The sequence below is a fragment of the Sus scrofa genome, chromosome 7 (assembly GCF_054392235.1).
Source record: "Sus scrofa isolate SSC_HxYL_T2T_F1_AM1 chromosome 7, Sscrofa_HxYL_maternal_Yorkshire_Landrace_v2.0, whole genome shotgun sequence".
Classification (NCBI taxonomy): domain Eukaryota; kingdom Metazoa; phylum Chordata; class Mammalia; order Artiodactyla; family Suidae; genus Sus; species Sus scrofa.
Window position 1 is genome coordinate 106,240,655 of NC_139389.1, and position 26,131 is coordinate 106,266,785.

General features: G+C 42.1%; 1 protein-coding gene and 1 long non-coding RNA gene across 22 annotated transcripts in view; one reads left to right on the forward strand and one right to left on the reverse strand.

Annotated features, from left to right (window-relative positions):
- SIPA1L1 (signal induced proliferation associated 1 like 1) overlaps positions 1-5,330 on the forward strand; it is a 378,208-nt gene extending 372,878 nt beyond the window's left edge. For all 21 annotated transcript variants that reach the window (XM_084969649.1, XM_021099433.2, XM_021099436.2 and 18 more), the window contains 4 exons: positions 167-313; positions 1,703-1,817; positions 4,256-4,337; positions 4,996-5,330. In XM_084969649.1, coding sequence (XP_084825775.1) covers positions 167-313; positions 1,703-1,817; positions 4,256-4,337; positions 4,996-5,139 — 488 coding nt within the window. In that variant the 3' untranslated portion in view covers positions 5,140-5,330. The remainder of the gene's footprint in view (positions 1-166; positions 314-1,702; positions 1,818-4,255; positions 4,338-4,995) is intronic.
- The window catches only part of LOC110261627 (uncharacterized), a 34,311-nt gene continuing 9,660 nt past the window's right edge, over positions 1,481-26,131 (reverse strand). Inside the window, exons 3-4 of the long non-coding RNA XR_002345999.2 lie at positions 7,576-7,720; positions 1,481-4,388 (exon numbers count right to left, since the gene is read on the reverse strand). This is a non-coding gene — a long non-coding RNA (uncharacterized LOC110261627). The remainder of the gene's footprint in view (positions 4,389-7,575; positions 7,721-26,131) is intronic.

A 26,131-nucleotide genomic window follows, 5' to 3' on the forward strand; every position in this document is an offset into this window, starting at 1 on the left:
CAGTTGCACTCAGCTTGAGAATGGCCGCTAATGACCTGTTAGAATAGCAACTGATTCCAGGTAACAGATGACTTACAAATGTATTGTGGTAACGGGAAATGGTTTATATTTTGAATGGCACTCCGGAGGGCAGGAGAAGCATCTTATCCTTTGTCCCTTCCCCCAGGAGAGTTCTCGGCTTCCGATAGCTCCCTCACCGATGTCCAGGAGAGCCGAAGGCCGCCCATGCCCGACCCTGGCCTGATGCCCCTGCCTGACACTGCTGCGGATTTGGATTGGTCCAACCTGGTGGATGCTGCCAAGGCCTATGAGGGTGAGTCCGCTGGGGGTGATCCAGGTTGGGCACGCTGAGGGTGTGAGCAGTGAGAGCACATGCATTTCACCAGCACAGCCGGGAACCACTGAGCTAGCAGTTCTCGAACATCCAGTGGGGGCCCACACTGTCAGATTTAATCAAGTGGAACCCAGTGTCTCCTCTACAGAGGAGTTCATAACAAGGGTGCCTCACCTCCCTGTATCTGGGAACGGCAGAGTGCAGGGGAATCCCAGCTGTCACTTGGCTGAAAAGAACACGTGTCCAGAGAGAGTCTTTCATCACATCGTAAAGACATCATTGCTCAACACACACTTGGATCTGTTAGGATGCTTGTCCTGCTTGGCCCAGACCCCGGGCCCCGCAGATACCAAGTGCGCCGTCTGCCCTTCTCATTCATCCCTCCTGTGGGTGGTAGTGTGTTCTCTGCCTGCACTCTTCCTATGCTTGCGTTAAGCTGCTGGTCCTGAAATGCAGCCCTGTAGACTGTTGCTGACCTGCTCTGCTAAAATAGAAAAAACTAAAAGTAATGCTCTGTGTTGACATAGGTTGTCAATCATCTTTTTTTCAATAGACTGACTCCCCCGATTCCCAAGGTTGTCCCTCCACACTTGTTGATGCTAAGATGGTCCTTGTAAAATGATGATACTGCCAGATGACTGGTTTTTGAGTTTTATTTTATTGCCCTTACTGGATAAGTTGCTATTCTGTCAAGCTCAAATTTTGGGGGGAAATTGACTAGACCTGAATTCAAAAGTCAGGCGGCCATGCAGCAGTGAATCCCCACTTTAGCTGATGGAAATTCACCAGGACCAACTTGATTGGAAATTGAGTGACCAAGGGGTTGGTCACTCTCATGCATATAAAATCAAAGTTTTGGCTTTTTAGTAGGAGATTTGATTTTGCTGCTTGACTCAAGCTTGAAATTGTATTTGGAAACAGAGAGTGTGTGTGGACTTAGGTTGAAGCCCACCAAGGTAGCCAGGAGTCTTGTGGAAAATGTCCTTGCAGAAGCCTCAAGAAGCTTAATACGAATAACCCTTTTATGCATTTCCTGTCACTGAGTGGGGAGCCCTTGGTCTGGAAATTTGGCACAAAGCCTATTTTGAGGGAAACCATTTAATAAACCATTTACTTTGATGAGCAAGCAAAAAACTGGAAGAGACACCGATTCACAACAACTATATTTAAAATAAATTTAGCTGGAAGAGGAGAGCAGCATTGAAAACAGTAGAAATTTTCTCCTACTCGAGTTGGGCGATAAGGCTTCTGATGCATTCCTGCCCCTTGAATAGATTTGACTGTGCATGTAGGACATTTCTTGACTTGGTAGAGAGGCGCCAGGATGTGGTTCCAAGGTTACTGAATGGCTTCTTCTCTCCCTTCCAGTCCAGAGAGCCTCGTTCTTTGCTGCTAGCGATGAAAACCATCGCCCTCTGAGTGCCGCATCCAACAGTGACCAGCTTGAGGACCAGGCTCTGGCCCAGATGAAGTCTTACAGCAGGTTGGTCCCCCAGTGGCGAGGGTACCACTCTGGTGATAGCAGGTGGGGGGAAGAGGCGATGGAGGCCACCTGGATGAGCTGAATGAAGTTTATCCGTGATGCCACTTTTACTTAGAATGCTTTATAACGAAATACTCTAAACACCATTGAACAGTTCTTGGTGACTTAAATGATGTATATTCATAATTATGACTTCAATGCCATAGTACAGTTACGTTCTAGGGTTTATTAGGTAAGGTAAGTCACTCGTGCTAAATATCCTTAGATGCCTATGCGTGTAGTCCTTGAGTCTGGGTTTTGAGTCGCTTCCCCCGCTGACAGTTGGTCATGCTTGTAAATGTGCCTGCATCTTAGCAACTCCTAGTGTCCTACTTCAGACCTACCATCAGAACTGGGTCACCTCCGAATAGTGAAGATTTATGCAAAATAAGCAAAAAAAGCAGTAGTTAAGAGTATGGGCTATTCTGTTGGTTATGTCGAGGCTGACTTTTCCATTTTGCCTCAGCGAGGTTATTGGATAAATGGGTGATGTTCCTGTGCCTTAAAGTATCCCCACAGCCACCCATGGACACACAGTAACCACTCCTTGAAGCAGAGTAATTCCACCAGTTTGACGGCTCTTCTTTTAAAACCTCTCTTGAGAATGGTTAAGAATGCAAGTATCTATAAAGCTTGGTCAGGACAGCCAACAACAGGAAGAGGAAGGTTGTACAGATTTGCACACATGCACACCCCGGGACGTGTGCTTCTGCGGACTTCCTGAGCCGGTCTGCAAGGAAACCCTCCTTGTGGGTAAAGTGTAGGAGTGACACATCATTTGTTCTGTGTGCAGCACGCAGACGCTGCAGGCATCCTGTCACTGGGACAGCTGGGGCAGGTGGTTAGTTGAGCTGCTGAGAACTTTTTTGAAAAAACTGTGGCGTCAGGGGAGAGCCCGAAATGGCCCTTCTGTAGGATGCAGAGCAGTGTGAGTGAATGAAGACTGTTCTCCCGAGAAGGGATTATGAAACAGTTCCTAAATCTCTGTGGACGAGTAAGAGGAGGAGGAGGAGTTCTTTGCTCAGTGTGGATGAGCACATGCAAATGGGGTTAAATACGTTTTTAAAGATGATCGGTGCGCTCGCAGACACGCACTCACTGTGAGAATCTGCGGAAGTCAAGATAGGCTGCTGAGAGCCACTACCAGTCTGCAGGGGCTGTGGCAGCCCTTCCAAGAGCAGAGACGGTGGACTCGATGGCTTGAGAAGGACAGCCCTGCCCCCATCTCTCAGCCTCAGCGTTTCGGGCAGCTCCACCCTTCTTCTGTCTTGTCTTTGGCCTTCACCCGGTCAGCCATGCCCTGCCTGTGGGGCTGTGGCTTGCACTTGATTGACCACTTCCCTTTTAAAATCTATTCGCTGTCAGCTTTTCATCAGTCATCCTGTCTTAGACGTTTGGAGGTCATTGTCATTCCATTTTATTGGCACCCTTGTGCCACTCTGCACCACTTTGGGCTCGCTGTAGATCCAACAGCAGCAGAAGACATTGGCACCGCTTATTTTAGGTCAGGAATTCTAACTCAAAGTTTATCTCGTGACTCCAAGATTTCAGAGGCACCACCTTTGACATCTAGAAAGCAGCAGCTGCTTATGTTGTCTCAGTGGAAGCCTTGAGCTTCTTGGTTGTGGGATGGAGGCGGTGTTTCTGGGTGAGAACTCTCCCGGAAACATTTCAGGGCTTGAATTCAAGGAGAGGAGAGGGCGGGAGAAGAGGTGACAGGGTCTCCAGCCCTTGCCCAGCTGTGCATTCTGTCCAGTGTGGCCTCTCATCCTCTCGCTCCCTCCTTTGGGCGCTCCACTGGCATGGCATTTTTAGCAGTTCAGAGGAAAGGGAGAAAATGAGAAATTTGTGGCCTTTAGAGTTTGCTGATCATGATAGGAAAGAGCTTTACGGCATTAAGACTAGACTGACAATCTTCTGAAAGATGGAGTCTTATTTTCAGAATAGTTAAAGATACTTAAACTAGCTTAAGACAAGACATGGGCAGGATAACGTAGCTGCCCCAAGCGAGAGTCGGTGCCCGCCCTCCCCAACCCTCTTGCACGCACAGGGGCCACTCAGGGGACAGGAAACATTTCGCTCTTTGACAGTCATGTCTGCCCAAAGTCCCTGTTGTGCTGCCAGAGAGACCGCTTTTACTTATTGTCCCATATTCTTTTGTCACAAAGATGCAGCCTCTTTAACAAAGGAAGCCATTGATGGGCTGCAGTTCACACTTTTGTTAAGATAACCATTTTCTTTTTGAAAATGAAAATGCACTGTTGTGGCACCATACTGAGTAATTGTGACATTGAAAAACATAAATACAGCCACTTCCTTAAAAAAAAAAAAACAAGGCCCAGGTAACCCAGCCGTGGAGGCTCCTGCCAACGTGGTCTCTTGTCTCTTGTTCCCCGCAGTAAAGATTCCTCTCCCACTCTGGCTTCTAAAGTGGACCAGCTGGAAGGGATGCTGAAGATGCTTCGAGAAGATTTGAAGAAGGTAAACACATTCTCGCAGCAGGCTGTCCGGTCCATGCCAAGTGCCCTTGAACTGTGAGAGCCCTTTATCAGTAGTGTTCCTGGAATAAGATGTGGGCATTTTCCCTCTTTTCTTGGTACCCACATGTTTAGGGGGCCGCTTGGAACTTGGTTCCCACTGCCACACAGTGCAAGAAGGCCTTCATTGTCCCGTGTACAGAAAAAGCATTCCCCTCTTTTCTGAGTACCTTCAAACCTCAGCCAGCCCACTCGGAGGCCTCTCCCCGCCTCCTCATCCCTGGGCCATGACCCAGCCCCACCTGTCCTTACTGTTATTTGGGCTTTTGCACAAGAGAATTTTTCTGTTAAGACAGCAGCCACCAGACCGTCATCTCCATGTAAGACAGCCCTTACCCCTTCTAATTTAACAAAGACATTAAACTACACAGTCCTGTATTTACAGTCCAAAATAAACCTCTAGTGGATCTCTCTAGCAGTCTTGTGCCCTGGGAGAGAGCATCTGAACGCCCAGTGCCAGCCACGGAGACAGCAGCGGCTGTTTAGTGGAAAGAAGGGGAAGTGGGCGAGGGGTGCACACGGATTCACAGCCACTCCCTCCAGCTGCTGGGCTGGGCTGGGCCACTCTCTTAAGTTCCTTTCCGCTCTGCCCACTCTTCCAGGAAAAAGAAGACAAAGCCCACCTCCAGGCGGAAGTTCAGCATCTGCGGGAGGACAACCTGAGGCTGCAGGAAGAGTCCCAGAATGCCTCCGACAAGCTCAAGAAGTTCACCGAGTGGGTCTTCAACACCATAGACATGAGCTAGGCCAGGAGGGGGGCCACCCGCCAGCGGAGGCCTCCTCAGCCCTCCCTCCCCAGCTCCTGACTCGCCCCCTTTCGGGGAGTGCACACCACGACAATTGCAGATCAACAATCATTATCTGCCTTTTGTAGAAAAGAGAAAGAAAATGGTAAATAAAAATTTTAAAAAGTAAAATAAAAGTTTAACTGCTAAAATGTGAATGTCTATTTTTTTGCACAATATCTTTATCTGTTATGTATTTAAAAAGAAACTGGGCCCAGGGCCAGGGCCTCCCCCTGGCCCATCTCCCTCTTTCCATCAGCTCTTTCTTATTTCAGGTACCCCGAGCTTTCCCTTGTTATTCTGACAAATGTCATTGTTCCTAGGAAAATAAAGTTTTCAACTGTTTATTTGGGGAGGGGGATTTCCTTACCTTCATTCCTACAATGCCTGGGGAGGGAGGTGCTTTTAGAAAATGCCTACCTCCCTTGAATGGCCTGTGCATGAGCCAGTGATGTTTGTCCCTGTCTCACAGAGATCAGCAGGATGGGTTACTTAAGGGTAGCAAATGAGTGAACCAGAGAGCAGCAGAGCTAGAGCCTGCAAGCCAAGCCGCGCCCCTTTTCCATCCTGCATTGTGACAGCACGACTTCCTCCTTCCTTCCTGGGGAGATGGTCCAGGGCTCTGTGCTCCTCGGCAATGGAGCCTTTTTATCTGGCTTAAGTAAGTCCCTCTAAATTGGAGTCAGCCTTTCTGTGTCTTCCTGCTTCCCAAAAGTAATCAGTTTCAGAATTCCTCCAACTTTTGACCAAAATGCATACAAATCATAGGTTTATTTTTTTGGAGATTTTTAAAGATAACCATGTGGCAAAATAGTATTTGTAGCGCTCTCAAAATGATTGTATTAATACATCCTTCTCTCCAAAGCAAGGCTTTACCAGTATTTGTAACTAGGAAAAGCAAACGTTAAATTGTAAACTTTAATATTTCCTTGTTCGGAGCAATGACTGTGATAGCAGAATGGGCTTTTGAGACCTGCATGTCCCAGTGTACAATTTCAGCCCAGCATTTTCTGCATCCTCGTGTGGCCGTCCACAGGATTCTGTGGCAGAAGTGACTGATGTGCTGTTTTTCTATCTAGTGATGCAGCTGCTTTGGGCCCCTGGCCATTGTTCTAAAGCTCTCAGTCCTGACAGCACAAGAGACACTAGGTCACCAGTGTTGAGAGACCCCAGGGGAGGCCCCGGTGGCCTTGTTTCTTGCCTTCACAATGGTCATTCAGTGACTACCTGTGCCCCTTTCAGTGGCAACTCTGGTCTAAGGGAACATTCAGCCGTCTAGCGGCCTCTGCTCGGACGTTCCCTGCTCCGAGTAATCTCAGCCCATTCCTCTCTCCATCCCTGAAAGAAAAGGGACGGCTGGCCCTCTCTTCTCCCCCACCTGCATCACCAGGCTTTTACGCTACAGCATCAGTCATGATTGTGGTTTAACCGTGGGATTTTTTTTTCTGGTGACATTTCTACCAGGGAAATGGGAAGATTTCCGAGTGCTTTGTGACGATCTCAATTGTCTGTCTCTTTCTCTGACTTGTATGAAGGAGATTGTACATTGCCTGATAGCTTTTTGTAAATGAGAACTAGCGCTAACATCCAAGCATTCTGAAGTCTTGCTTGTCCTTCTGAGTTTAGGTTTTATTTTTGTTTTACATTTTGTTTGGGGACTTGGGGCAAGCTATTTATTAGAGTTTTGCAACAGAGTTCTTGTTCAAAGCCTTTGAGGACTACTTGTAAAATTCAAACAATAAAATTCATTTTAAACGCTCTTTTAAAACGCTTTCGTATTCTTGCTTCAGCTTTTCTTATTTGAAAGACTACCCAGGAACTCATGGACTCTCCTGCTATCCCTGTTTTTCCATTGGATGCCTTAACACCCAAGATGATTCCTACAAGGTTATGCCTTTTAGACTTTTAATAAGCTTTCTCACTCTCTGGTCACATGTCCATAGAGAGTTCCTAATTTGCCTTCTCTGCTTATGATTTAATATTTGCAGAGCACTGTAGAATTAGTTCCCTCTTCATTATCCGTGTGTGGATCATCCTGAGACCAGCACATTTTTGGACTTCGCTACTGCCTCTCCCATCTCTCAGTGTTAGATGTCGTATGCCTAGGGCATACCAATGGCTGTTAATATTAGGGTGTGCAAAATATAATTAGAAAAGTTAATCTACTGAAAAAAGTCACAATGCATTCCAAAGCCAAATGGAACCAAATTTTTGAAATCTACCACGTCACTGTTCCTCTCCAGTGGTGCAGCTAATTGAGAGCTGCCAGTTGAGTTTCTTCCTTTTCTCTAGTTCAACAGTTTCTACAGATTTGAGAATTACAAGACAGTGTATGACCGAGTGCCGCAAGATGCTCTGATTAGCAAGCTAAGCAAGTCTGTACACCATGATTCTTACCTGGTCTAGAGGGTTTTTACATTATTTCTGAAGGGCTTGGATGTGGGTTGGGTGTTCCTGGGAGAAGATGCCACTGAGCTACATTGATGGAGGGTCTTCGGCCTCGAGCTGACTGGAGGGGCTGATTGGTTGTGCTCCAAGTCTGCTGCAGGGGAGAAACAGGTTGGGTTGGGTTGGATACTAATTCCAGATGGATAGAAACAGTACAAGGGCAAAGGCAATAGGCCCAGCAGGGGTAAGCAATTTGCCTTTAGTTAAATCTAAGATGATGAGCTGAAGAGATTCCCATCTCACAGTAGATCTATTCAAGTAACTGTGTTGGATAACTTTTTCCTATGAATTATACACCATTTACAAGGAATCATACTCTGATTTAAAAAAAAAAAAAAAAGACTTTTGTCTTGGACTCAAATTCCATCCATTATGGAACAGCTGTGTCTTTGGGTAAATAACCTAAAATCTTTTGAGTTTGGTTTCCTATCTGGTAAAATAGTAATAGCCTCACTTTGTCCTAAGGATTAAGTGGGATCATATGTGAAAAGCCAGTGACTGGCAAATTGCAGTCACTCGATAAACCCGTCTCTCCTTGTCCTCCAGCTCTAACATGTTGAGGCTTTTACATTGTTTCTCCAGGAGAGAGTCTTGACCCTGTAACAGAGGAGAAGGGGAGGGGAGAGCTGGAAGGAGCTTGTCCACGCTGCTTAATGTCAGTCAGGTGCTTTTAACCCTTTGCTGTGTATTTTAGAACAGCGACTCTCAAACTTGCGCTTTCATCAGAATCATCGGAGGGTTTGTTAAAATGTGGGCCACCGGGCTGCATCCCCAGGATCTGTGGCAGGAACGCTACAACTCTCCAGGCGATGACTTAGAAGCAGAGTTTTGAAGAATAGCATTAACAATAGGATATCCATACCCCATTAATAATTAAAAGAAACAGGTGCTACAGTGCAAGGCTCTTAACCATGTCCAGATACCTGAGTATTGTTTTGACAGGCGAGCTGATCAGAGCTCCTCGCAGGGAGAGATGGACTGAAATTACAGCTAAAGGGAGCTTAGGTAAAATAGGAACTTTTTCTTTTTTACTAAAAAGTTACTTTAGAGCCCCTCTGCATGGAACTTTCTGCCCTTGGCTATTTTAAATTCCTCTGTTACTCAGCTGTGACTGAAGTGTCCTCACCACCACTAATGGCATGAGGCGAGTTACCAGGTGGGCAAGGAATGACCTTGGTGACCTTGAGGAGCTGCTGGTTTGGATGGCTGCGGAGGAGCCCTCAGCCAGGCCCACAGTGAGTGGCCACGCAGGCGTACAAAGACTGGGAGACTTGGTCCCAGGCTAGGAGCATTGACTTCCACTCGCTCATTTCCAAGTTCAGCCAGCCTGCTTACCCCAATGGCCAAGAACCTACCAAACCTCAAAGTTACAAGACAAGGAAATTTCCCGACTGCCCTCCTACCTGCCCAAAGTTAAGGAACCTTGACCTCAATCCTCATGTTGCATCACAACCCGCCTTCCGTGCTGTCCAGAGAGAAGTTAAAGGGTTGCTTGTCCTCTGCATCCTTTAGATAATCTGCAGCTTAGACTTGAAGGCACTGTCTTTCTGAGATCATCGTAACCTGGCTTTTATTTGCTACCGCTCTGTCCCCTTACTGTGCTCCTTTCCGCGGACCTCCTGCCTGTCCCCAGGAGAGCCTGCCAGTGTCGTTCCCTTCCGTTTCCTTGTCAGATTAGCCCCTCCAGGCCTCCATCCTTGACAGTCCAACATCTCTTCTCATGCCTGAGAGAATCTGAGTCATACACCTGAGACACAAGACAGCTCTCCCTTCCCCGTTTCTCCTTACGCCTCTCATATTGCCTTCAGCGCACTTGCCTTTGGTCCTGGGAACACAGGCCCTTCCATCAGATGCTCTAAATGAGCACCTCTCATTATGCCTCTTAAAGAGCCTCCTCGGCCAGGACAGCCACACCTTCAAATACATGCAGCTCATTTTGTCCTTCAAGTTCTATCTCTTGCAACCCATTTTCAACCTAAAAGATCTCCCAGACAAAATCCCCTAAGCTTTAGGGCACCTTACTCAGTGTCTAGAGGAATGCTTTCCCTAAGGGATCTCAACACATGTTCTGGGGATGACCCGTCGTTCCCTTTCCTTAACCAAAGTGCTGTCTTCCAAAGGGGCTGATCGCCCACTTTTTTTTTTAGATCTTACTAGAACACCTCTGAATCGCCAATGAGCCCCCCCCCCCCAGCTGCACTTCTGCTACACATTTCTATAATTAAGCATGTAAGAAAAAAGAATCACCAAAAAAGACTCTCCGCCAATCAAATCCAGCTCCCTTAGCCAAAGTATAGATGGCTTAGGAGGGCACGAGTTCTGCGCAGCTGACACTTCCACCCCCTACTGCCTTACGTGTTCCCAGCTCACGGCACATGTTTATGTCACTCGACTGGTAGGCAGACATTTGAATGAGTGGCCCTCAGGTCCCAGTGCCAAATCCAAGGAAGCCAGTTCCTTCCCCAACACCATTCCCGTAATGAATACACACCCCTATCTTCACCTGCTCTGTGTTCCTGGGAGTGAACATGCTGAGAAAATACATTTAAGGAGTTTTATTCAAGTTCAAATAGCAAGCTAGACATGGCTAATAAAGTGGCCTGGAGGCAGAGTCCTTCAGTCACCTGTCTTAGTGAAGAGGTGGGAATGGATTTATAACTGACCTAGTAATTTTTCTAAAGCGCTTAGGGGTATTTCAACACAGTTAGCTCTCTTAAGCAGCTTAAACATTGTTCTGCCATCCTAAGGCAATGAATATGTTTAGCAAACTGTTTTATTTTAGTTGGTACAAAGATAAACTCAGCCCCACGTAGGGACATATCAAATGAATGAGGCCATGCCTGTTAAAGCATGTGCCATAAACGCAATCTAGCTTAACAGTGAAAATTCCAGGTGGAGTAGGAACTTGAAGTACATTTACATGCACTGGAAACAAGCAATGCTACCTCAAAAGAGAAAAGACTGGGAGTTCCCGTCGTGGCGCAGTGGTTAACAAATCCGACTAGGAACCGTGAGGTTGCGGGTTCGATCCCTGCCCTTGCTCAGTGGGTTAAGGATCTGGCGTTGCTGTGAGCTGTGGTGTGGGTCGCAGATGCGGCTCGGATCCTGAGTTGCTGTGGCTCTGGTGTAGGCTGGCAGCTACAGCTCCAATTGGACCCCTAGCCTGGGAACCTCCATATGCCACGGGAGTGGCCCAAGAAATGGCAAAAAAAAAAAAAAAAAAAAAAAAGAGAGAGAGAAGAGAAAAGACTGGGTCAGGGGTAGGAGTTCGAGCTTGGAAATACAGAACAGCTGGTCACCATCTTTAAGTATTTGACCCACCCTAATGTAAAGGAGAAACCAGCCTTGATCTCTGTGGTTCTAGAGACAACTGGGAGCAGTGGATGCAAGTTACAGGAAATAGATTATGTCTCCAAGATAGTTGATCAGTGAGGATTGTGTAGTTTCTGGGGCTTGAAGCCAAGAAAAAATTCAGGCCAGGAACCTCTTTAAAAAGATGCCACCCCCTCACCTGTCCTAGCGAACTCTGCTCTCTTTACATGAACTTGGAGTCATGAGTCAGACTCAAGATGGAAAGGGACCTTCAGAGTTACTGTCCTATCTCCCAGCAGGCAGTCCCTTCATCGTCCAGCCACAAGTTCAGCTACCTGGGTTTGAGCACCTCCACTGATGAGGGGCTCACTACTTCCTGAGACAGCACATTTTATCTTTCCATTTCCTCTTTTTAAAAAGTGCCTCCTGGAGTTCCCGTCGTGGCTCAGTGGTTAACAAATCTGACTAGGAGCCATGAGGTTGCTGGTTCGATCCCTGGCCTTGCTCAGTGGGTCAAGGATCTGGCATTGCTGTGAGCTGTGGTGCAGGTCGCAGACGCGGCTCCGATCCTGAGTTGCTGTGGCTGTGGTGTAGGCCGGCAGCTACAGCTCTGATTTGACCCCTAGCCTGGGAACCTTTTATTCAGGGAAAATTCATTTCCCTTTAATCTTTGTAACTTCTCCCAGGCCTACCACTTTATACACAAACTAATATACACTTCTCTTCCCAGGTAATATCCATTAATATATTGAAAAGTTGGAAAATATCAAGTCTCCCCAGTGTTGTTTCTTCCCCAGGATAAAAAACTCTCTATTCTCTCAACCTGTCCTCATGCATCATGGTTTTCAGCCCCTTCTCCTCCATAATCTATTCACACATAATCTGTATCAGGGACATAATTCCTTTACATGCATTTGCTCACTGGGTACTCATAACAGTCCTGTGAGGTAGGTGCTATTATTGCCCCCACTTTACAAAAGCAAGAAACCGAGGCATAGGGAGGTCAAATAATTTGTTTACAGTGAAATAGTTGGTGAATGGTAGAGCTGAGATGGAAACCCAGGCCTCTGATTTCAGAGCCAATATTTAATCTGGGAATTCCCACTGTGGCTCCATGGATTAAGAACTCAACTAGTGGAGGTCCTGTCGTGGCTCAGTGGTTAACAAACCTGACTAGTATCCATGAAGACATGGGTTCGATCCCAGGCCTCGCTCAGTGGGTTAAAGATCGGGTGTTGCCATGAGCTGTGGTTTAGGTCCCAGATTCGGCTCGGATCCCAAGTTGCTGTGGCTGTGCTGTAGGGCAAGAGCTACAGCTCTTATTTGATCCCTAGCCTGGGAACCTCCATATGCTGCAGGTGCAGCCCTAAAAAAAAAAGAACCCAACTAGTACCCGTGAGGAGGATGCCTATTCGATCCCTGGCCTCACTATGGGTTAAGGATCTGGTGTCACGAGCCACAGTGTAGGTCACAGATGTGGCTCAGATCTGGCTTTGCTATGGCTGTGGTGTAGGCCAGCAGCTACAGCTCTGACTCAACCCATAACCTGGGAAACTGGCATATGTTGCGGGTACAGCCATAAAAAAAAAAGTAATTTTTACTTTCTCAATTGTATTGGTCCCCACCGATGGGGTCCCTGCATGGCCTGTTTGTTTGGACCCTCACCATAGGCATCTAGAGACAGCGGGTATCACCAGCCCTGGACCATAGATAAGGTGGGGCTGGGAGCAGGGAAAGACAAAACTATCCCTAAAGGCCAGAGGACTAAGAGGAAGCCATCTCTTCTGGGGATGCTTAGCAGAGGGAACTTTAAAAGCGCTTCAACATTCTCTCTTGTACAATACAGGTGAAGGGGTCATCTGGCGCAGGCTACCTGGATGCCTTGCTGCACCTTGGTAGGTGGAAAATGGCTGACCAAACCTGGCTGGCCAGGTGGGGTTCTTGGTGAGAGGAGGATAGGGTTACCTTTTGAGTAGCCATTTTCACAGTGGCTGGTAATTCTCAACTTCACCCCACCCTACCTTCAGGCTCTCCTTTTTTTAAACCAAGAAGTATTTGCTTAGTGGAAGCCAATTAAAATCTTTAAGACCAATTTCTAAATATTGTATCTAACACTCTCCTCCTTAGGATAAACTGCAACAGTGTTAATTTCACACCCTGGTCTAATCAGATCTCATTATGATGTTGCTGTAATAATCTGCTACCAGTTTTGTATCCTTACCAGCGAGCAGATAGGTGTCTTGGATTTCAAAGCTGGTCCCTGTTTTAGGCAATCAAAAGACAAAAATGAGACTTTCAGCTTATAGTTCTAAACCCATCTGTTGGAAAACCATGCCCAAGGTCCTTGCAGTCTGCTTGCTAAAGCAACAGACTGAGAGGAACAAAACAAGCCCGGTTCCCAAGTATAAACCCAGGCAAAAGTCCAAATGCCTCTGGACTGACTGCCGAGGTTGCAGCAGGACACCTAGGAGTCCGTGTTTCTGGCCAGGACCTCGTCCTTCAGCCACTGTTCCGTGTATCTATGGCCACTTAAACTACTTCATACTTAATTGCTTAAAACCACCACCTTTTTATTATATATTTCACAGGTGAGGAATTTGGGCAGGGCTCAGCTGGGTGACTCTTCAGCTCCATGCAGCATTAACTGTGGTGACTCAGTGGTACTCAGCTGGATTGGTTTGGAAAGTCTAAGACAACTTCACTCATGTTCCTGCCTATCAGTGGGAATTGGGGAAGTCTGAGCCTGGCAGGGTCCATTCCCCTTTATAGCATCTCAGAGATTCTACTTGGGCTCTTTCTAGCCAGCGGTTGGGCTAACATGGTACATGGCTCTAAGAGGTCAAGATCAACACTGGCGGTCTTCTTAAAGGGTAGGTTCAGAAATAGCTTAGTGTCATTTCCTCATGTTTTGTCAAGCCCAGAGGCATAGGGAGGGGAAACAAACACACCCCGTCTCTCAGTGGGAGACTTGTCAAAGAATCTGCACCATCTTTAATCTCCCACAATGAGCCTCTTCTCCTCTGTGTCTTCATGTGATCAGAGCCATTCTCCCTTCACACTCCTGAATCCTTAAGACCAGAATAAAAGGCTCAGTTCAAGATGGTGATGTAGAAGGATTCTGAGCTCACTTCTTCACATGAACATGCCAAATCCGCAGTTACATATGGGAAAATCTGCTCTGAAAAAAGCCCAAGAACTAACTGAGTGACTCCTACACATGGGAAAGGAGAAAAGAAAAAAACCCACATCAAAATGGGAAGGAGAGGCTGAAATACAGTCTCTCCATAAACCCACCCTCCAGCACAGTGACCCACAATCAGGAGGAAACTCACAAACCTGATCTTCTCCTTGAGGAGCAAAGAGATTGAATCACATATCTGGCTTCTCAGCTTTTAAGACCTACACCTGAGAGATGAGCCCCCAAAACATCCAGCTTTGAAAGTCAATGAGGCTTTAAAAAGTCCATGACAGATGATTGGATTAAGAAGATGTGGTATGTATACACAATGGAATACTACTCAACCATAAAAAAAGAAGAAAATAATGCCATTTGCAGCAACATGGATGGAACTAGAGACTCACATACTGAGTGAAGTCAGAAAGAGAAAGAGGAGTTCCCGTCGTGGTGCAGTGGTTAACGAATCCGACTAGGAACCATGAGGTTGCGGGTTCGGTCCCTGCCCTTGCTCAGTGGGTTAACCATCCGGCGTTGCTGTAAGCTGTGGTGTAGGTCGCAGAGGCGGCTCGGATTCCGTGTTGCTGTGGCTCTGGCGTAGGCCGGTGACTACAGCTCTGATTCAACCCCTAGCCTGGGAACCTCCATATGCCACGGGAGCAGCCCAAGAAATAGCAACAACAACAACAAAAGACAAAAGACAAAAAAAAAAAAAAAGAGAAAGAAAAATACCATATGATATCACATATCTGGAAATCTAATATAAGGCACAAATGAACCTTTCCACAGAAAAGAAAATCATGGACTTGCAGAATAGACTTGTGGTTGCCAAGGGGGAGGGGGAGGGAGTGGGATGGATGGGGAGCTTGGGGTTAAGATATGCAGTCTACTGCCTTTGGAATGGATTAGCAATGAGATCCTGCTGTGTAGCACTGGGAACTATGTCTATTTACTTATGATGGAGCATGATAATGTGAGAAAAGATAATGTATATGTGTATGTATAACTGGGTCACCATGCTGCACAGTAGAAAACTTACAGGAAAAAAAAATTTTAAAAAGAAAGCTAATGAGGCTTTGTATCCATGAGACATACAAGGCTATAGTGAACTGAGAAGCAGCCTTTAAAGGGTTTAGGTGCAGTCACTTCCATCCCAGAGCTCAATGCAGAGGCTGCCAACTGAAAGGCACCCAGACTTTCTTTGAAAGAGGCTTATCAGTTCATCTTAAAGCAATGGCCTGAGGAGCAGGCATCTCATTTAATATACATTCAGGGATCTACTGAACTACTGTCCAAAGATGAAAGCCAGCAGATGCTTCTTCGTGTTCTCCCTCTGCCTTGCGCCTGCTTGTTGGTATCTCCCAGAAAGGAGCTTGTACCCTTGTCTGGCATCCCAATTTTTATGGCTCCTGCCTAAGGGACACCTCTAGATCTGGCCCACATGGCCAGTGGGGTTTATGTCCACAGGGACCACAGGACCATAACAGATGGAGAAAGAGTTCTTACCTGGCCATTATTCCTAGGGCACAGCAAAGAGGCAGCAGACAGAGGTGTTCGGTCTTCCTAGAAAGAGGCCTATCAGCTTGTCTTCATAGCTGTGGCCTGAGGGGTAGCTTCTAATTAATCATCATCTAACAGCCAATTATAATCCTCTCCAGAGACCTCAGAGGACAGGTGCTATCTTCACACTCTCCCTCTGCTGCTCCCCAGAGCACCATTACCTCCTGTAATAGAACCTGTATCTGGTGTCTCAGTTTTTATGGCTGGTACCCTGTCTTTAAGGCTGCTACTCCGGGGATGCCCCTTGATTGCATGGCTCTAGTGGCCTGTGGGACTTGTGTTCATAAGTCCAGTGGATTGGTAGAAACAAACAAAAAACAGATCTTAACTAGCTATCAGGTTTCAGCACAGAGAAAGCAAAGAGAAATGCCTATCTCCCAGTTTTCCCCTGAGAGGGGTATATTTGCATAATTTAAAAGCTGCTGCCTGAAGGTCTGGCTTCCAATTAGCCCAAATCTAGGTGCTGACTGAAATCCTCCCCTTTAGGACATGGATAGGTCTTGTTACACCTTCAACTACTAGAGACTATTAAAAATAAAATAAAAGTTCCCATTATGGTTCAGCATATGAACCCAACATAGCACCTGTGAGGATGCAGGTTTGATCCCTGGCCTTGCTCAGTGAATTAAGGATCTGGCTTTGCCACAAGCAAAAGATGCAACTCAGATCCCATGTTTCTGTGGCTGTGGTGTAGGTCAGCAACTGCAGATCCAAAATTCAGCTATTAGCCAGGGAACTTCCATATGACACAGGTGTAGCTGTAAAAAGAAAAAAATTAATTAAATAAAATAATATAAAATTAAATAATAAGCTTGGGCTCAGAACTCAAACAAAGGTTTGAGAAAAAATGAGAGCCAAGGGAGGGTAGAACAAGTAAGTTTCATCTCTACATCAGGCTACTCCTTAAAGGCTGGAAGAGATGGCTGCTTTATCTAATGCATAGAAACCAATAGAGTCAAGGAAGATGAAAAACAAAGTAAAATTTTCAAAATGAAAAAGCAAAATAAGACCTCATAAAAAGACCTTAATGAAATGGAGATAGGTGATCTACCTGATAAAGACTTCCAATACACGGTCATAAAGATGCTCATGAAGAAGGGGAGAAGAATGCAAGAACAAAAAAGAATTTCAACAATGAGATGGAACATATAAAAAATACCAAATAGAAATCACAAAGCTAAAGAAATACAGTAGCTGAACTGAGAAATATAATAGAGGGTTTCAGTATCACAGTACTTGATGCAGAGGGAAGGATCAGTGAACATGAAGACAGGGCAATGGAACTCACCCAATCAGATCAGCAAAAAATAAAAAAAAAATATTTAAATCTAGCTTTATCAACTTATGGAACAACATCAAGTGGATAATCATTTGCATTGTAAGAGTCATGGAAGAAGAGAGAGAAAGGGGCAGAAAATTTATTTGAAGAAATAATGGCTTTTCAGCCATGGTTGCAACTTGGCTTGGTCCAGTTCAGAATGCTGACAAAATTCAATGCTGATGCTTGAAAGAATCTTTTCAAGGAGATACAGTATATTTGAATATATGGTGGTTGATATATATAGAATAGAGATTTTTGCTTTCTTTGTCCCTTTCATGGTGGTAGAAATTTACTTTGACCTCTTTGACAGAAAACAGATTGATAGATTCCTAAGGATAAGGGAGGAGTTTGTTGCCTAAGTTTTGAGGGGGGTGTGCATGAAGAACTGTTCTACACTTTGATTATTGTGGTTATTGCATTTGTCAAATTTCAGGGTGAGTTTTACTGAATGTAAATTCTGCTTCAATAAACATGACTTAAAACATAGAAAGAAAGAAAGGAAAGAAGGAAGGATGGAAGGAAGAAAGAAAAGAAAGTTAGTTCCCTAACCTGGGGAAGAAAACAGACATCTAGATCCAGAAATCCCAGAGAGTTCTAAATAAGATGAACCCAAAGAAATCCACACAAGACACATTATAACTAGAGAGTAGACAGTTAAGGAAAAAGAGGGAAGGAGATAAAGATGGCAGAGCTCACCTACACCCTACTTCTCTGAACACATAAAAAATACAGCTACTGTGGAGTACTTCTCATTGAAAACAAACTGGAAACTGGCAGAGACTCTTAAACAACAAAGGATGTAAGAAAAATCCACAAGGAAATAGATAAGAAGGGGAAAGAAGCAACCAGATAAGGACCTGCACTTCTGGGAGAGGAAACAGAAGAAAGAGGGGGTTACACAGTCTTTAGATCCTCCCTGGAGAGTGAGCAGTTCAATCCACATATTGGGCCCCTCCCCTAACTTTGGGGTCTTACATTGAGAGGACGAGTCTCCTTAGCTGGTTGGAAAAACAGAGGGACCAACAGCAGGGCTATGAAACCTTGACTCCACTTGTGAAAATATGCACTTGTATGCTTAGTCCTGAAAGAAGGTAGAGGAAGCAGACTGAAACTGCTCAAGACTCTGCCCATTTCCAGTACTTATCCCAGCCCAAAGCAAGCACACACTTCAGCCCCTACCTATTCTGTGGTGCTCATGCCAGATCCAGCTCACTCCTCAAGGCCACTAGGCACACATAGTTGGTACAAGGATGTTCTCACAAAAGGACACACTTTAACAATCAGGACAGGTAACTGTTTCACTTAATTTTATACAGACAGAGAAAGTTAAGTAAAATGAGAAGACCCAGGAATTCATTTCAAATGAAAGAATAAGAGAAAACCCCTGACAAAAACAAACAAATAATAACAAAAAACCCTAACAAAACAGAAATAACAATTTACCAGATAAATAATTCAAAGCATTAGTAATAAGAATACTAAATTAGGGAAAAGGATAGACACAGTAAGAATTTTAGCAATGAATGAGAAAATTTAAAAAAGAACCGTTAGACTCAGAGGCACAGTAAAAGGACCTTGAACATACCTCCTCTCACAAACACAAAATCACAGCTAACTGCTCAACAACTATTGATTAAAAAGAGACTGGAACCTACCAAAAAAGATATTCTACATCCATAAACATAAAGAAGAAAGAGAATGAGACAGTAGGAGGGACACGTTTGAGATATAATCAAATCTCACACCCTGCCCCCAGGTGGACAACCCACAAACTGGAGAAGAATTATATTGCAGAAGTTCCCCCCACATAAGTGAGGATTCAGAGCCCCATGTTAGGCTCCCCAGTCTTGGGATCTGGTATTGGAAGGAGGAGTCCCAAGAGCATTTGGCTTTGAAGGCCATAGGGGCTTGATTGCAGAAGCTCCACAGGACTGAGGGAAACAGAGACTCCACTCTTAGTGGGCACACATAAGTTCTTCTGTGCACAAGTGGGTAAGCGAGCTGGAAGACAAAAGTTGTGGAAATCACTGCTGCAGAATAGAATAAAGAAAAAGAATGAAAAGAGACAAAGAGACCTCTGGGACAATGTTGAACACACCAACTTTTGCATTATGCAGGAGAAGAGAGAGAAAGGGCCTAAGAAGATATTTGAACAGATAATTGCTGAAAACTTCCCTAACATGGGAAAAGAAAGTCACCCAAGTCCAGGAAGAACAGAGATTCCCAAACAAAATTAACCCAAGGAGGAACATGCTGAGGCACATATCCAAATGGACAAATATTAAAGGTAAAGAGAAAATATTAAAATCAATGAGGAAAAAGCAACATACAAGGGGACTCTCATAAGGTAATCAGTTGATTTTTCAGCAGAAACTGCAGGCCAGAAGGAAGTGGCACAATATATAAAATAATAAAAGGGAAAAACATATAGCCAAGAAAACTCTTGTTCAGATTTGACATAGACATCAAAAAAGATGTGCAGACCAAAAAAAAAGCTAAAATAATCACCACCAAACCAGCTTTACAACAAATGCTAAAGGAACTCCTCTAGGCAGAAAAGAAAAAGCCCCATCTAGAAACAAGAAAATTACAAAATGGGAAACCTCACCAGTAAAGACAAACACAGAGTAAAGGAAGGAAATCATCCACACATGAATGTGATATCTAAACCAGTAATTGTGAGAGGAGAAAAGTACAAATGCAGGATATTTGAAATGCACTGGAAGTTAAGATATCAGCAACTTAAACAACTGTATATATATTATATATACACACATACAGACTGCTATATCAAAATCTGACAGTAGCCACAAACCAAAAATCTATAATAGATACAAACAAAAAGGAAAAAGGAATCTAAACACAATACTAGAGAAAGTCATCAAATCACAAGAGAATGGAGAGGAAAGGAAGGAAAAAAGTGTACAAAAATAAATAGAAAACAGTTAACAGAATGGCAATAAGAACATATATATTCATAATTACTTTAAATGTAAATGGACTAAATGTTCCAACCAAAAGACATAGACTGGCTGAATGTATACAAAAACAAGACCTATATATATGTTGCCACTTCAGATCGAGAGATACATATAGACTGAAACTGAGGGGATGGAAAAAGGTATTCCAAGCAAATAGAAATCAAAAGAAAGCTAGAGTAGCAGTTCTCATATCAGACAAAAGAAACTTTAATATAAAGACTGTTATAGGAGATAAAGTAGGAAACAAAATAATTATCAAGGGATCAATCCAAGAAGAAGATGTATAGCAACTATAAATATGTATGCACCCAACATAGGAGCACATCAATATATAAGGCAAATTTTAACAGACATAAATGGAAAAATTGACAGAACAGGAACACAGTAATAGTGGGGGACTTCAACATCCCACTTACATCAGTGTTAAAGTTCATCCAGACAGAAAACCAGTAAGGAAACACAGGCCTTAAATGTATGTTAAACCAGATGGACTTAATTGATATTTAACAGAGCATTCCATTCAAAAGCAGCAAAAATCATATTCCTTTCAAGTGCACATGGAACATTCTCCAGGACAGATCACATGCTGGGACACAAAGCAAGCCTCAGGAAATTAAAGAAAACTGAAATAATCTCAAGTATCTTTTCTGACCACATCACTATAAGGCTAGAAATCAATAACAAGAAGAAACTGCAAAAAAACACAAACACGTGGAGGCTAAACCATATGCAACTAAACAACCAAAGGATCCCTGAAGAAATCAAAGAGGAAACCAAAAAATATATAGAGACAAATGGAAATGAAAACACAACAATCCATAACCTATGGGGTGCAGCAAAAGCAGTTCTAAGAGGGACGTTATAGCAATACAAACTTATCTTGGGAAATAAGAAAAATCTAAAATAAACAACCTAATGTTATAAGTAAAGCAACTAGAGAAGAACAAACCAAACCCACAGTTAGTAGAAGGAAAGAAATCATAAAAATTAGAGAACAAATGAAATAGAGACAAAACAACAGAAAAGATCAATGAAATTAAAGACTGTTTCTTTGAAAAGATAAACAATATTGACATAACTTTAACCGTGTTTATCAAGAAAAAAAAAGAGGGCACAAATCAATAAAATTAGAAATAAAAAAGGAGAAGTTACAACTGACACTACAGAAATACAAATTATCATAGGAGACTACTACAAGCAACAATATGCCAATAAAGTGGACAACCTAGAAGAAATAGATAAGGTAGAATCTTAGAAAGGTATAATCTTCCAAGACTGAACCAGAAAGAAGTAGAAAATATGAACAGACGAAATACCAGTACTAAAATTGAATCAGTAACATAAAAACGCCCCAAAACCAAAGTCCAGAACAAGATGGCTTCATAGGTGAATTCTATCAAACATTTAGAGAAGAGTTAACAGCTATCTTTCTCAAGTTATTCCCAAAAATTGCAATGGAAGGCACACTTCTGAATTCATTCTGTGAGGCCACCAGCACTCTGATATCAAAAGCAGGCAAAGATATCACAAAAAAGGAAATGACTGGCCAATATCACTGATGAACACAGACACAAAATTTTTCAACAAAATACTAGCAAATTGAATCCAACTGTTCATTAAAAAGGATCATACACCATGACTGAGTGGGATTTACCCCAGGGATGCAAGGATTTTTCAATATCTGCAAATCAGTGTGATGTACCACATTAACAAATTAGAGAATAAAAACCATATGATCATTTCAGTAAATGGAGAAAGAACTTGATAAAATTAAATACTCATTTATGATTAAAAAAACAACAACTCTATTCCACAGAAAGTGGGGACAGAGGGAACGTAAGGGCCAAGTATGACAACCCACAGCTAACATCATACTCAACAGTGAAAAGCTGAAAGCATTTCCTCTAAGATCAGGAAAAATACAAGGATGTCCACTCTCTACCACTTTTATTCAACATAGTTCTGGAAGTCCTAGCCACAGTAATCAAAATGAAAAGGAATCCAAATTGGAAAAGAAGAAGTAAAACTGTCATTGTTTGCAGATGACATTGATACTACACATAGAAAAGCCTAAAGACGTTACCAGAAAACTACTAGAGCTCATCAATGAATTCAGTAAAGTTGCAGGATACAAAATTAATACACAGAATCTCTTACATTTCTATACACTAACAACAAAAGATCAGAAAGAGAAATTAAGGAAACAATCCCATTTACCATCTCATATCAGAAAGAATAAAATGCCTAGGAATAAATCTGCCTAAGGAGGCAAAAGACCTGTACTCTGAAAACTACAGGATGCTGGTAAAAGAAATTAAAGATGACACAGATGGAAAGATATACCGTGTTCTTGGATTCAAAGAATCAATTTTGTCAATATGACTATGCTACCAAAGGCAATCTACACATTCAATGCCATCCCTATCAAATTATCAGTGGCATTTTCCACAGAACTTACAAGGGCTTAATCCTCAAAATATATAAACATCTCGTACAAATCAACAACAACAACAAAAAAAACAAAACAACTCAATTGAAAAATGGATGGAAGACCTAAATAGACATGTCTCCAAAAATGGCCCCCCCCCAAAAAACCATGAAAAGATGCTCAACATTGTTAATTATTAGAGAAATGCAAATCAAAACTACAATGAGGAACCACATCACACTGGTCAGAATGACCATTATTTGAAAAAGTCTACAAACAACGAATGCTGGAGAAGATGTGGAGAAAAGGGAACCCTCCTACACTATCGGGAATGTAAGTTGGTACAGCCACTATGGAAAACAACATGGATATTCCTCAAAAAACTAAGGATGAGTTACCATATGATCCAGCAATCCCACTCCTGGACATATATCCAGACAAAACCCTAATTCGAAAAGATACAAAGATGCTTTGTTCATAGCAGCATTAGTCACAATAGCCAAGATATTGGAACAGCCTAAATGTCCATTGACAGATAAATGGTTAAAGAAGATGTGGTACTGAAATACAATGGGATATTACTCAGTCATAAAAAAGAATGAAATAATTCTTTTGCAGCAACATGGATGGAACTAGAGATTATCATACTAAGTGAAATAAATCAGAAAGAGAAAGGCAAATGCCATATGATGTCATCTATATGTGGAATCTAAAATATAGCACAAATGAACCTATCTATGAAACAGAAACCCTCATGGACAAGAACAGACTTGTGGTTGCCAAGGGGAGGTAGTTGGAGGAGGGATAGAATGAGAGGTTGGGGTTAGCAGAATTATCATACATAGAGCTGATAAACAAGGTCCTACTGTATAGCATAGAGAATTATATTAAGTGTCTTATGACAAATCATAATGGAAAAAATATTAAAAATAGTATACATATGTATAACAATCATTTTGCTGTATAGCAGAAATCAAAACAACATTGTAAATTAACTATACTTCAATAAAATAAATAGACGTTTCTCCAAGGAAGGTATACAGATGGCCTAAAGGCTCCTGAAAAGATGCCAACATCACTAATTATAAGAGAAATGCAAATCAAAACTACAATGAGGTTATCACTGTACACCAGTCAGAATGGCCATCATAAAAATGTCCACAAATAATAAATACTGGAGAGGGTACAGTGAAAAAGGAACCTTCCTACACTGTTTTTGGGAATGTAAATTGGTATAGCCATTATGGATAACAACATGGAGTTTCCTTAAAAAATTAAAAATAGAACCACGATATGATCATACAATCCCACTCTTGGGCAGATATCCAGAGAAAAATGTAATTTGAAAAGATACATGCACCCCAATGATCATTGCAACACTATTTACAATAGCCAAGACATGGAAGCAACCTATATGTCCATTGACAGCAGAATGGATAAAGAAGAGGTGGTATATTTATATGATGGAATATTTCTCAGACATAAAAAAATGAAATAATGCCATTTGAAGCAAAATTCATGGGCCTGAAAATTATCATACTAATTGAAGTAAGCCAGACAAAGACAAATAACATATATTATCACTTATATGAGGAAAACTCAAAAAAATGATACAAATGAACTTATATACAAAATAAATAGACCCACAGACATAGAAAACAAATTTTGGTTACCAAAGGTGAATAGGGATGGGGGAATTTAGGTGTTTGGGATTAATATATATGTACACCACTGAATATAAAATAGATAAACAAAAAGGACCTACTGTATAGCATGGGGAACTACACTCAGTATTTTCCAATAACCTGTAAGAGAAAAGAATCTGAAAAAAAAATGTGTATAACAATCACTTTGCTGTATACCTGAAACTAACACAACTTTGTAAACCAATACTTCAATTTTCAAAAAAAAAAAAGGAAAAAGAACAAACCAGAAGAATACAATAACTAAAATGAAAAAAATACACTAGAAGGAATTAAAAGAAGACTAGATGATACAGAAGAATTCATAAGTGATCTGGAAGATAGAATAATGAAAATCACTCAAACAAAAGAGCAAAAAGGAAAAACAAAAATGAGAACAGTTTAAGTGATCTCTGAGGCAACGTCAAGCACACCAACATTTGCACTATGGGGTCCCAGAAGGAGAAGAGATAGAAAAATGGGTCAAAAATGTATTTGATAAAATTACAGTTGTAAATTTCCTAAACTTAAAAAACGAAACAGGTATCAAGCTACAGAAAGCACAGTGGGTCCCAAACAAGATGAACCCAAGAAGCCATAAGAAATAATGAAATACTGCCATTTGTAGCAACATGGATATACCTACAGGGTATTATGCTTAGTTAAATCAGTCAGAGAAAAACAAATACTGTATGTTGTCACTTACATGTGGAATCTAAAAAATAAAACAAAGGAACAAATATAACAAAACTGAAACAGATTCGTATACATAGAGAACAAACTAGAGGTTACCAGTTGGGGGCTAGGGGCAAGACAAGGATAGAAGATTGAGAGGCACACACTACTATGTGTAAAATAAATAAGCTACCAGGATTTACTGTACAGCACAGGAAATACAGCCAATGTTTTATAATTTATAAAAACATTGAATCACAAAAGAGAACTAGGTACGAGGGATGTAATGTACAAAATGATAAATATAATTAATACAACCGTATGTTATATATGAATATATATATATGAATACATATGTGTGTACATATTTGAAAATTGTTAAGAGCAAATCTTGAGTCCTCATCACAAGAAAAATATGTTTTTTTCTATTTCTCTAATTTTGTATCTATATGAGATGATGGATATTCTAAACTTATTGTGTTAATTACTTCACGATGTGTGTAAATCAAATAATTATGCTGTATACCTTAAAAACACACACAGTGCTATGCCAATTATATCTCAATAAAACTAGAAGGAAAAAAGTTAATGTAGAAGAGAGTATCTTAAAAGCAGCAGGAGGAAAACAACTTGTGCTGTGGAAAGGAACTTCCATTAGATAATCAGTAGATTTTTCAACAGAAAATTTTCAGATCAGAAAAGACTGGCATGACATAGTCAAAGTGATGCCAGAAAAAAAACTTGCAACTAACAATACTCTACCTGGCAATAGTTTCCCATCAGAATTGAAGGCAAGATAAAAATTTTTTGGGTAAGCAAAGCCAAAAATCTTTATCACCACTAGACTGGCCTTACAAGAAATATTAAAGGTGTTTTATGCTAAAACAAAAGGGTGCCAATTAGTAACAGAAAAAATATTAGGTGTACAAATCTCACTAGTAAAGGTAAAAATATAGTAAAATTCAGAGTAATCTAATGTAGTAAAGGTGATATACTAACCACTTATAAAGCTAGTATGAAGATTAAAGACAAAAATAGCAAAGACAACTATCTACAATAAATAAGATTAAATAAGATTAAATTTTGACATAAAAACATAAAATGTTGGGGGGGTAAGTAAAAGTTTAGAGCTTTAGATTACCTTCAAACTTAAGTTGCTATCAACTTTAAAAGGACTGTTATAAGTTAAAGCCATATGAAAACCTCATGGTAAGTACAAAGCAAAAAACCTAAGTAGATATACAAATGATAAAAAGAAATGAATCTAAGCATACCACTACAGAAAATCATCAAATCACAAAAGAGAGCAAGAGAAAAAGATTACAAAGCAGCTAGAAAATAATTAACAAAATGACAATAAATACATGCATA